Below are 13,169 nucleotides of genomic sequence, written 5' to 3' on the forward strand. Positions count from 1 at the left end.
AGGAAACCCACACAGACACAGGGAGAATATGCAACCTCCACACAGGCAGTCACCCGAAAGTGGAATTGAACACAGGTCCCCAGTGCTGTGAGGCAGCGACGCTGACCACTGAGCCACCGTGCTGCCCCGTGGCTCTACGGTTAATGACAAAGATCTGGGAAATGGAATGATAAATGTGATATTACTTTGTGTCTGAAAAATTTCCTATAGATTGGCATGCCTGAAAGATAAATCTATCCCAAATACTGAGTCCTTATAAACAAACCTATTTTGAACTTTAGTCATACTAGTTAGATTTCCTTATCAGAAGGAATTGATCATTCAATAATCTACAAAAACATTTTACTAGGTATTAAACCCATGAATATGTAAATAGAACAACATATCTATATTTACATAAAGTATAGAAGAAATTATTTTAAATCCCCACGACACACTTACAACTGCTAGAACATTCCTTGGTGTATCATAAATATTTGAAGGATCCTCAAATTGTGAAGGCAGTGATAAGGAGCGTGGCTTTTCGATATTAACTGGAGAATGGACGGGCTGTAAATAATCACAAGTGAAAAAGAGGTGTCACCATTTTTTCTAAACAATTGTGTTCATGTTTGATTTCAGCTGCACTTGTCTGATGCTTCCTTACTTGTACTTATATATAAGTGTGCTAATTAAAGTCCAATACAAGCGGTATCGACAGAAATGTGAATAACATTCTGTAATGCCATTTGAAAAGTTGATATATCATTAGATATAATTTGGTACCAATTTTAAAGAAACTCTAACAATCAAAAAGGAATAGCCTGCAGTAGGTGGTTATGGAACTTATGTCAGACTAGAGACTATAAAATTAAAACAAACAGGTTATAGTTGGAATTCTGCAGTAAAAAGATAGGAGTTAAAAGGCTAGGTTAAGATGGTTTTTAAAAGAACTAATTTCTAAAACAGCTTATTGGTTTTGATTACGAGGCCACCGAGTAACCTCATGCTAATGTCCTTGACATAGGTAGTACATGGTAAACTGAAGCCAAAAAGCCAAGGCAATGACTCCATACCAGTCAGGGCTTGAAGAATGACTGAGATTTGTGATTAGAGAATTCATAACAAGTCCTCCAATGCCAACTAAAGGAAGGGCTGCTTCTGGATTAACCACCAAGTGAACAGCTGGTGAGAATGGACCCACACTCAAGGAACTAAAGACAGTGGAAAGTTGGTGACCATGGAGTCACCCAGCAGAACCTTTACAACAGTGCCTCCACTTGGTTATGCTCAAATAACTGAATGATGAGGACACGACTTTATATTATAGTGGGACTATTTACCTTAGTAAAGCAGCAAGAATGAATCTTGCTTATACCTGGAGGAGCTGATCTTTACACTTAAGACTGAGAGTATGGTGTAGTGTATAATTGTAAATGAGGTTTTCTATTGTGTTAAATGGGTCAGGGCCTACAATTTCTGCACTTTAGAGTACCAATTGTTTACTGACCTATGTTTAGTAAATGTAATAACCAGAAGAATTGCAGATGCTGAAAAAGCAAAACCAAAAGCAGAAGTTGCTGAAAAAGCTCAGCAGTTCTAGCAGCACCTGGTGAAGAAACTTCAGTTAATATTTCAGGTCCTGAGGAAGAGTCACTGGACCCGAAACATTAACTCTGATCTTTTCTTCACAGGTGCTGCCAGACCTGCTGACCTTTTTCCAGAAGCTTCTATTTTTGTCCATGTTTTAGTAAAGTTGAGTTTTGTTGATTTATTAGAATAAAATTCAGGATAAGTGAAATCTTAAGCAATGCTTTGCTTAGTTCACTGGGAATTTTTTTTTTAATTTCTAAGGTACCATACAATGGTTTATTAATAAACGTGATTTTCAAACTACTTTTAATTTAAAATTAGTAAAGTTTACAACCAGAAGCTCCTGGAGTTTTAGCTAGTGTGAAACAATTCCGCATGATTCATGTAAATAAGGAACAAAAAAAAAACGTAGTGACTATTACAAGTAGGTATTTGCGTTACCTGCGAAAATCTCTTAAATGCCATTTTGGGAGTAGCATGAATAGACTTGTCCATTTCCGATGAAGCAGATTCAACATGTGGGTTTGGATTAATCCATTTAGTTTTTCCCTGGTCATTCTGCAAATCAAAATAGACCCTTTAAATTAGTTGGTCCATTTAATAAGACCACAAGTCCATAAGAGATAGGAACACGAATAAGCTGTTTGGCACGTGGGCCTGCTCTGCCATTCAATAATAATGCAATTCAAATCTATGCCATTGATTGTGCTTTTCAGATTGATGTAAATACAAAATGGTTTCATTGAATGATGTATAACTCAGTCAGTGCAACACACTTTGACCACGTTTTAGTTCTGTGGTTCTTTAGTTACACAAAGAACTGATTAGGTAAGGACAGTAGATTTGCTTCTTCAGATGTATTAGGAAACTGTGTGTTCTTCCAATAACATTCAGTAGCTTGTTTCATTATCGGTATTACTGACATTAGCTTGATTAATTGTTTGAATTAAATTTATCTTGCTATTTTGGAGTTTAAACTTCCGCCTCTGGATTACTGATTAATATATCTGGTTGGCACAGGTGGTAGCATCACACCTTTGTGCTGGGAAGATTGAGAAATCCAGTCCCGCCTCAAGACTGGAACACAAGACTGGAGACTGACAGTCCAGTGGATCGCTCAGGGAGCACTATACTGTTGGGTGCACCACCTTTTTGAAGAAACAGTAAATCAGAGTTACCCCTAAATTAGCTGTGGCATAAACTGACTAATCAGTTTGCCTTGTTACAATAAAATTAATAAACATTTGATTTTCTTTCTGAATGAAGGAGAGAGAAAATGCATGAAAGAAGTTGATTTCCTGACAAAATTTGAGTTTTCAATGTAACATGGATTGATAATTATTATAACTTGAAGGTGAGGAGTATTCACTTCCTTCTCCTGCTCGACTGCGTTTAATTTGTGGCACAGAAGCAGGCCATTAGGCCCAAGTAATGTCTGCTGATGCTAACACCGCACCCAACTCACTGTACACAGGAGCTCTCTAAATCTACATTGAACTATCTGTTATCGATTATGTTTTCTGCATTTCCCTCCTCTTGACTATTGAGCAAACAATGCAATTTGTGTACAATACATTTCAAATGTTGCTGAACAACAGTACCTCTAGAATTGTGTCATACATTGGATCAGATGTGCCTCGCGAAAGTGTTCCTCGTTGTGAGTGCCACTCGGTTTTGGCATATTTTTCAGAACTACCCTGTAGATAAGTAGTAAAAGGATTGGCAAGATCAGACCAGCATGGCAATGTACTGTTGAAGCCCATTTCATACCAGCTTTCAGCATTATAGTGTGAAATAGGATTATCTGATTTTGGCTAAGGAGTAACATTTTCATCTGCAACTGCCAATTCAACCTACATGATATGAAATTCTGAAACAATATATTAGTAAGTGCAGCATTTTAATTTGCTATGTCAGCAATCCTGGTATATCTATAACAGCTGTAGCAACTTTAGCAAGGTTCCTGTAACAGCTCCTTACAAACCCATAGTCTGTGCCACCCAGAAGGAGAAGGACAGTGAATACATGGGAATAACACCATTTTCAAGTTCTAAGGATTACATCATTCTAAATTTGGAGATATAATGCTGTTCTTTCAACATCACTGGGGCAAAAACTGGAACTCCTTCCCTGATTGCAGTGGGAGTGCAATCACACCAAATTATAGTTGTTCAAGAACAATCTAGAATCCAGCAACAAATGCTGGCCCTTCCAGTAAAACTTAACATTGGAAATGAAAAAAAATCCCATATTGAGCTACACACTTGGTGAGGGAGGTGACAGAGGTGCAAAGTGGGTAGGATTATTCATAATTACATTGATTAGACAGTCACTTTTTGCTGAAAAATGAACCATCCAAAATGCGAATAATGTAAAACACACATCTTTACCTCTTTCAATAGGAGAAAGATAGAATTCAGAAGTAGGCTGGCCCTGCAGATGGGGACATTCTTTAGTGGGAGCACAGAACCATGTCTATGCACAATTTTTAATTCACACGAAAAAATAGACAGAAAATTAGGGTGCACACCAGGACACTGCAGCCCTGGCAAGTGAATCACTTTACCAGGAGCATTCGTTTATAAAATATTTTCTGCTGCATAAAAACATCATTTCAAACAAAAACAATACACTGTGGATACAGGAAATCTGAAATAGATTTTCTGATGGAGGTTTATTGATAATATGCCCATAAGATCTTGCAGCAGAATTAGGTCATTCGGCCCATCAGGTCTGCTCCACCATTTGATCATGGCTGATATGGTTCTCAACACCATTCTCCTGCCTTCTCCTGGTAATTTTTGATTCCCTTACTAATCAAGAACCTGACCATCTCTGTCTTAAGCATACACAATGACTTGGCCTTCGCAGGCAATGATTTTCACAGATTGACCACCCTTTAGCTGAAGAAATTCCTCCTCAGTTCGGTTTTAAAGGGTTGTCCTTTCACTCTAAGTCTGTGACTTAGATCCTAGTCTCCCCACGAGTGTAAACACTTCTTTTGCCACATCTACTTTATCCAAGCCTCTCAGTATTCTTTATATTTCAACCAGATCCCCCCGCCTCATCGTTCTAAAAGCCATCAAATGCAGACTCATAATCCTCAATGCTGCTCATACGACAAGCCCTTCGTTCCTGATCTGAAATGTTAGCTGGGTTTCTCCCACGATTACTGCTACCTGACTTGCTGACTGTAATTTTGTTACAACATGTAATGGAGTGTTTATGCACACTAATGTGAGAGCGAGAGCAAGGAACAGAATTACAAAAACTAACGATATTTATGCAAACCCAGGTGCTGGGAATGAAGAATTAAAAGATTCTCAAAAGTATTTTTATTTTGTCTACTGGATGGTATTAATTTCAATAACATGCTCTGGATGATTACATATTTTTCTGTAACTCTATAGATTTTAATGTTAACAGAAAACAAATGGATTATTTAATGCCAACATCAAATATAAACAAGTATATAATTTGCAATTGTCTTTACTTATGATTTCCATTACCAAAAGTGTATTATTTGAACTAAAAACTAGTGTAATATAGACTATGACATTTAGGATACCTTTATGCACAGCCATAATAAATTAGAGCAATACTAAACTATTATTACACCAAATATTAGCTTCAGAAGTTACAGTGAGCTCGAGAAAAGGTGCCCAACTTTCAATGCATCACAAACAACATTTCCTAGTGAGAAGGAAAAACCAAGCCTAAGCTAGACCATTAATTGGATGTTTGTACATGTTTCTAAAATATAAAAGTATAACACAACAATTCTAGCTGTTTTTAAAAAAACAAGTTCCAAGATAATTGAGACAGTTTTGACAATGTCATTTTTTTTTTACCTGGGCTTGTTCCTCAGCCGTTGAAATTGTCTTCATGTGAAGCAGATTTGCAATTATGCCTTGCAATAATTGTGCAGTATCTCTGTGCAAGAAACAGCTCAATTAAAAATAAACTAATGCAGTTAGTTTGAAATGTCACCTCATCAATAATGCCAACACATCCTTAAAATTCATTAAATGCTGGTAAAAGTTAACTGATGTTATTTCTGTGAACCTTCTGGTAGTTTGGCTTTTTCAAACTTCGCTATAGAACTGTATTATCAAAGAGGTCAGACAGAAACTTTTGCACATCACTTGCAGGCATTTTTTTTCTACACAACAATTATATAATGATAGTCTTAATAGCTGTTGCAGAACACCACTAATTTTAGTACATCAAATGGGAGAACAGTTTTAACAAAGATTAACGTCAGCTTGGAACAAGACCTTCCCTGGTTTCCCACACCAAAACTATTTTTTTCTCCTTGGTCTCTTCCTGAAGTAATTGACTTCCTGCTAGTGTTAGTTGCAACATTCACCCTTACATACCATGAATTCTTCTTGTGGGAGCCAAGATTGAATTCTCTGATTGCAGGGAGGAAGTATAGCCTTCGCCATACCATGGCTTGCCTAAGATTATATTTACACAAACACACCATGCTAGCAAGAGTTTGGTGTAAATTGGCAAGGAATAAAGAACCTTAGAAAGTTTATCCATTCATGAAGATGGAGAAACCAGAGTATATCGGGTCATCTCGACCTCCTTGGTTGACAGAAACTAATTCATACTGATTCTCACTTAAGTTTTGAATTGTCCTGGTTCACTGAAAAAAGAAATAATGAGTAATGCCTGCACAAAGAGAAGGAAATAATATAGCATCATGGTTGATTGGTCTGCAGCATTTGGCTGGCACTTATTGATGTGGCCTCTAATTAAGCTATTCTCCAGTCTCCTTGGCTGCAAACATGTAAGGACCAATCAAATAAACAATGATCAATAATATAAAAGAGGAAAAAAAGCACAGCCAAAATCATACCAACAAAGCATCCAGCTCCAAACTTTATAAAACAAAAAAGTATTATGCATTTGTTCCAGAAGTTATTCTCAAAACAGTATAAAATTTTGCTAAAAATCAATTCCAGCTTAAATTTATTATGCTTCAGGCCTCAATTGTACTTGTTTTCCTCAACATAACAGGAGATGTTCCCTGTTTAAAATTTAACATTTTCTATTATATTTAGTACTGCTTTAAATCCTTTATGTAGTTTCATTCTAACTCCAATTAGTTTGTGGAAAGTACATGACTACTTTGGTAAAAAGGGATGGGAAGTAACTTAAACATGAACTCTCCTTCCAATGTCATGGTGAAACAAATCCAACAGAATCAGGGAGTGACCAGAGACGTTGCCTGATGTAATTTTTTAAAAAACATTTATCAAGATCAAAGATAAAGTGAGATTTCTTTCCTTCAGGATATTTTAATTTTGAGGGGTTTGCTTTCACTGATCTTAGCTGCATTGTGAATTCTCCCCAGATTATTTAACATTTATTGATTCTTAAAACCCTTTCTTTGACCAATTTTGTTTTTTTCATACTTACTTTTCTCCAATAAGGAAGTAATCCCTTTCTTCTGTCTTCAGCAGAACAACAGTCTCTGAGGTGCATTTAAACAGTTTTTGAATCATAGCCCATTTTGGATGATCGTCCAAATTATTGCATAACTCTACAATTCTTTTTAAAATCAAGGAGAAACAGATATTAGTCTAACTGGAAGCCTAGTTACACTTGAAATAGTACAGTTTCATATTTTAAAAATAGTAGGATGACAATAAACTGAAAGATCATGTGTACATATCAGTCCTCCAGATGAGCGCAGCTCCAATTGTGCTATTGGAGCTGCGCTCATCTGGAGGACTGATATGTATTCAATCATTTTCCCAACTTGTGCCTTGAAAATCATGGAAGGAATTTCAGAGGACAGGAGGTGAGCAATGATTTGGAGAGTAGCCTCTCCAAACACAGTAGGGATGTAGTGGTCCAATTCAGCCTCCCATCAATGGAGAGCTCCAGGACCTGTTCATAACAATGGTGCTACTGATGAGCAAGAACAAGTGACTGGGTTATCTGTTTTTTTGAATTGGCCATTGCCTTGCACTTCTGTGGTAAAGATGCTATCGATCACTTTTTAGCCCAAGCTTGTTCATTATCCAGTTTAGATACCTTCATTATCACAGCAGTTGTGAACGGACAGCTATGAGGTTCTAAAAGATTGTGTTTTGGGTTTGTGTTTTTATATATAAAAAATTCCTTCCATGTTTTTATATATAAAATAAAAGAGGAGTGAAAGGTTCATGTATCCTGTTCAGGATTACTCATCTTTCCAGCTTTGCTGTGAGCTTGCCTGTCTTAAACTTTATAGCCTACAAGGGGGATCTTATTCCAAGAGATAATGGGAACTGCAGATGCTGGAGAATCCAAGATAACACAGTGTGGAGCTGGATGAACACAGCAGGCCAAGCAGCATCTCAGGAGCACAAAAGCTGACGTTTCGGGCCTAGACCCTTCATCAGAGAGCTCTCAGCTTTTGTGCTCCTGAGATGCTGCTTGGCCTGCAGTGTTCATCCAGCTTCACACTTTATTATCTTATTTCAAGAGTTACCTTTTATAAATTCTTCCATTAGCACTATTTCTCTTTTAAAAAGTTTCCAAAACTCTTCAAACTTCTGTATACTATTGATCAAAAACAATTTCTGACTAGGAAATTGCACAAACATCTAATACCGTGTGTTTGTTACCAGTAAGTGTTTACAGCTAACTGATACATGTTAATCACAGCAATCTTAACTGTACCATAAACTTTGGACTAGTCACTTGAAAGAACCAAAACACTTCATAGAATTGTTCAAATTTCCTATGGCTATTCTAACATTGTCTGAGATAATTGCTACAATGCAAATACATTTTAACTCCATCTTTACTGAATTTGGGCACTAGATAAAATTTCTTTGCAAATTGATATCTGGAATTAAATCTGCCCCCTCATCAAGGGTGCCTGCTAGTCATTGCTTGAACAAGAAAAGCCTATGTTGTGTTCAAATTTTCTGCCTTCCCTCGCTTTGTAATTCAAAGTTTTTTCTTTCTAACTCAAGTTTTACATTTCCCTTTCTTTATTGAGTGCCTTGCTACAGCTTGCAAAGACATGCCATTATGTTAAATGAATACCTCAAAAGACATAGTCATTTAACTTTGCAACAAATGCAAAAGTCACTGTGAAATCTTGTCCAAATCAGTGCCCTTTCTCAGTCTGCGGATTTAACATCCCGAAACAGTTCCCAAATTTGTTAGAATCTCCAAATGGCCGATAAATTTGAAAAAAAATTGCATTCAGTGACCATGTCGGATCCTGGCAGATTAATCTGATTTTGAAAAATCAGGAATACCTTTTTGGATAACCTTGTAATCTAATCCTACGTTGGACCTATGTAGTCTTTCCCTCTCAATGCCTATCTCCATGACAACATGAATCACATTGGCCTCAAATCTAGACATGCTATCTACAAATACTATGTTTAGATTCCAAACTTCACTGTATCTCGGAAATAGATGATCATTTTAAAGTGTAATAATTTACAATATTACATTCTTAACACTTCCCTGAAATATTGAAGGCTAAACATCTATCCACCTACTGCCAGCACTGATGTTTCTGCCATTGCTACAAGGGTAAGCAGCTGACATCTATTAAAAAACTGCATATCCCAGGCTCATCTTTGAGCAAAAAATAAAACAGGAAAATCTGGGGCTGTTGTAATGTGATGGCTGTGCCTTTATCTCAAGCCAAGAGGCCTGGATTTGAGACCCGCCGACACGAAAGGTGTGTAACAATAACTCTGAGATAATAAAATGTGAGGCTGGATGAACACAGCAGGCCAAGCAGCATCTCAGGAGCACAAAAGCTCTTGGCCTGCTGTGTTCATCCAGCCTCACATTTTATTATCTTGGAATCTCCAGCATCTGCAGTTCCCATTATCTCTAACAATAACTCTGAACTGGTTGAGTATTTACCACCACAAACCAGGCAGGTTTGCTGTCACCAGAGTTTGAGACATAATCATATAACCACGTCCCCACCCCTTTAGTGTATTCTAGCTTTAAACACTGTCCCAATACAACAACCTCACATCTACAAAATTTATTGCCAAAATAGAGAAGGGCAAACTGTTCATAACTTATGGAGATGAAATCTATCTCATCTAGGCATCTCCAACCTGTACTTGACCTGCTTTCAGTACTGTATTCAGATTTTTACAAGATAAATCCAAAAAAGGGGAAAAATAAGTTACATCGTAAATTGAAAGTAGACAGACAGTTTGAACACTAAAACTGGTGGAAGGATCAAACAATGTTTCTTAAATTGTAATTTTTTTTCATAGGTTGGAAAGCGTCAGCTATATACTGTCAGAGGATCCATTCCTACCTAAAATGAACCAATTTCTCTTTGAAGAATCAAACATTTTGGCAATCATAGTTTAATCTGTCATTTGGGATTCAATTGTCAAATATGACTTGACAGAATAATAGTTAAATTGTTTCAAGAAGAACGTGGCATATTAAAATATCCTTTGTGAATATTACACAACACAATAAGAAGGTTTTATTCTGTGAAATGGATCAAAAACAAATTAAATATTTACTTTTCAATATGTATTTTTCCATGTGGAGGTGATTTTCTGTACTGTTCTTGGTTTTTGAAGTAATACAAAATGTGCTCATTGTCCTTAGCTGTCAACACAAAGTATCTTTTTTTCCATGATGTCTAAAGAACAGAATAAAATTATTCATAACAATGTCAAACATCTACTAAAATAAACTCATTCTAAGTACACTTAAATTACACGTACATTATGTTACTAGGACATTGTCTAATAAATCTATGCTCATAAGTATGTGAAGAATGGTTAATTCTTACTGAAATGTTGGCAAGTGTACAAATTTTAAATGATAATGTCTTAAACTGATCTTATGGCAGCTTATAATTTGGTATAGTGGTTTTACACCCTTCTGAGTTGAAACCACTTTTTTGGAATGGTATAAAAAGTAAAAAAGAGGTGCAATATATAAAGAGGCATTTCATTTCCCATCAATTATTGGACATAGTTCAAGAAAATGGCTCTGAAACTAATTTTTAAACTTGCGGTAAAATGAAGATAACTGCAATGTCATTGTTGGTAGCACACTGTTCTGATTTGAATGTAACATAGTCACACCCAAATTTTGGTAACACTGTGTGGAGCTGGAGGAGCACAGCAGTCCAGGCAGCATCAGAGGAGCAGGAAAACTGATGTTTCGGGTCGGGACCCTTCTTCAGCAAACGGCTTCGCAGTGGGGTTATAACTCACTCAGACATGGTAAAACTGCCGATGCTGATGTCAGAGATAAGTCGGAAGAAGGGTCCCGACCTGAAACATCAGCTTTCCTGCTCCTCTGTTGCTGCCTGGCCAGCTGTGTTCCTCCAGCTCCATACTGTGTTATCTCTGACTCCAGCATCGGCATTTCTTACTCTCAATTACTTTTGGTAATGTGTCTGTAACTAATCAAATGTTATTCCTGTCAAAGGAAAGTTCATTATTTCAGTCTGCACACTAAACAAAGTCATACTTTAGAAATACACACAGTCTGTTCGTAGTCATAAGAGGATGCCCCTCAAGTATTATCTGGCCCAAAGAATTGCTAAGCTTCATAAAGAATTGGTAGAGATATGTCCCTCAGTTTGCAAGTTAGTTTTGATTGTTGTTTTAGAGAAAACTGTGTCAATTGTAGCAGCAGTGCTTTCAAGAATAAGTTAAGGGTTTCTCTTTTAACCAAAAGCAACATTTAAATAAATATCTTGAACATACCTGAATTCCAATCCGCTTGGTCGGTGGCGATTTTGTAAGATATCCTTCAAAACAAATGTCATTCTTCCCGATGACATTCTCGGCATCATAAAATACAGCCGACAAATGACTGCCTATTTTACAGAAATATACATACAGTACAACATAAATAGCAGGAACAAGTTAACAATTTCAGCAGATAGCCAAAAGTGACTTTTCATATACCAAACATTAGTAAAGGTGAGTGAAACTATGATAATCCTAGAGGGATGCTGTCCCATTAGAAAAAGAGATGATTTGTGGTGGTTTAACCTAAGCGTTAGCATGCCTCAGACAAGGTGAGAGGTTGAGATCTTCATCGTAACCTTAACTGGTGCAGGCATTGATAATGGGAACTGCAGATGCTGGAGAATCCAAGATAACAAAGTGTGGAGCTGGATGAACACAGCAGGCCAAGCAGCATCTCAGGAGCACAAAAGCTGACGTTTCGGGCCTAGACCCATCAGAGAGGGGGATGGAGAGAGGGTTCTGAAATAAATTGGGAGAGAGGGGGAGGCGGACTGAAGATGGATAAAGCAGAAGATAGGTGGAGAGGAGAACATAGCTGGGGAGGTGATAGGTCAGTCCGGGGAGGACGGACAGATCAAGGAGGCGGGATGAGGTTGGTAGGTGGGAAATGGAGCTGCGGCTTGATGTGGGAGGAGCGGATAGGTGAGAGCAAGAACAGGATAGGGAGGTGGGAAGGAGCTGGGCTGGTTTTGTGATGCAGTGGGGGGAGGGTACAAACTGGGCTGGTTTTAGGATGTAGTGGGGGAGGGGGAGACTTAACTTCCACCATCTACAATCCGACCCCACCACCCAAGACATTTTTCCATCCCCACCCTTGACTGCCTTCCAGAGACTCTCTCCGGGACTCCCTTGTCTGCTCCACACTCCCCTCCAACCCCACCACACCCGGCACCTTCCCCTGCAACCGCAGGAAGTGCTACACTTGCCCCCTCACCTCCTCCCTCACCGCCATCCCAGGCCCCAAGATGACATTCCATATTAAGCAGATGTTCACCTGCACATCTGCCAATGTAGTATATTGTATCCATTGTAGCCGGTGTGGCTTCTTCTACATTGGGGAAACCAAGCGGAGGCTTGGGGACCACTTTGCAGAACACCTCCGCTCGGTTCGCAATAAACAACTGCACCTCCCAGTCGCAAACCATTTTAACTCCCCCTCCCATTCCTTAGACGACATGGGCCTCCTGCAGTGCCACAATGATGTCACCTGAAGGTTGCAGGAACAACAACTCATATTCCACTTGGGAACCCTGCAGCCTAATAGTATCAATGTGGACTTCACCAGTTTCAAAATCTCCCCTTCCCCTACTGCATCCCTAAACCAGCCTAGTTCGTCCCCTCCCCCCACTGCATCCCAAAACCAGTCCAACCTGTCTCTGCCTCCCTAACCTGTTCTTCCTCTCACCCATCCCTTCTTCCCACCTCAAGCCGCACCTCCATTTCCTACCTACTAACCTCATCCCACCTCCTCGACCTGTCCGTCTTCCCTGGACTGAGCTAACCCCTCCCTACCTCCCCACTTATACCCTCCTCTCCACCTATCTTCTTTTCTCTCTATCTTCGGTCCGCCTCCCCCTCTCCCCCTATTTATTCCAGAACCCTCTCCCCATCCCCCTCTCTGATGAAGGGTCTAGGCCTGAAACGTCAGCTTTTGTGCTCCTGAGATGCTACTTGGCCTGCTGTGTTCATCCAGCTCCACACTTTGTTATCTTGGTACAGGCCTTGAACCTGGGTTGCTTGTGTTGCTCTAGCTTCACAACCCAGCTGTTCAGCCAGTTCAGCTAAGCAGCTTGAAAAATGCAAAAAAAGTGAAACAGATGG

General features: G+C 38.7%; 1 protein-coding gene across 4 annotated transcripts in view; it reads right to left on the reverse strand.

The window, feature by feature from the left end:
• The window catches only part of LOC125461964 (pleckstrin homology domain-containing family S member 1-like), a 71,582-nt gene that overhangs the window by 13,052 nt on the left and 45,361 nt on the right, over positions 1-13,169 (reverse strand). For all 4 annotated transcript variants that reach the window (XM_059653040.1, XM_059653041.1, XM_059653042.1 and 1 more), the window contains exons 4-10: positions 11,301-11,413; positions 10,098-10,219; positions 7,003-7,134; positions 5,424-5,505; positions 3,174-3,269; positions 2,014-2,130; positions 442-549 (exon numbers count right to left, since the gene is read on the reverse strand). In XM_059653040.1, coding sequence (XP_059509023.1) covers positions 442-549; positions 2,014-2,130; positions 3,174-3,269; positions 5,424-5,505; positions 7,003-7,134; positions 10,098-10,219; positions 11,301-11,413 — 770 coding nt within the window. The remainder of the gene's footprint in view (positions 1-441; positions 550-2,013; positions 2,131-3,173; positions 3,270-5,423; positions 5,506-7,002; positions 7,135-10,097; positions 10,220-11,300; positions 11,414-13,169) is intronic.

This window comes from Stegostoma tigrinum, chromosome 20 (genome assembly GCF_030684315.1).
Source record: "Stegostoma tigrinum isolate sSteTig4 chromosome 20, sSteTig4.hap1, whole genome shotgun sequence".
NCBI classification, from domain to species: Eukaryota; Metazoa; Chordata; class Chondrichthyes; order Orectolobiformes; family Stegostomatidae; genus Stegostoma; species Stegostoma tigrinum.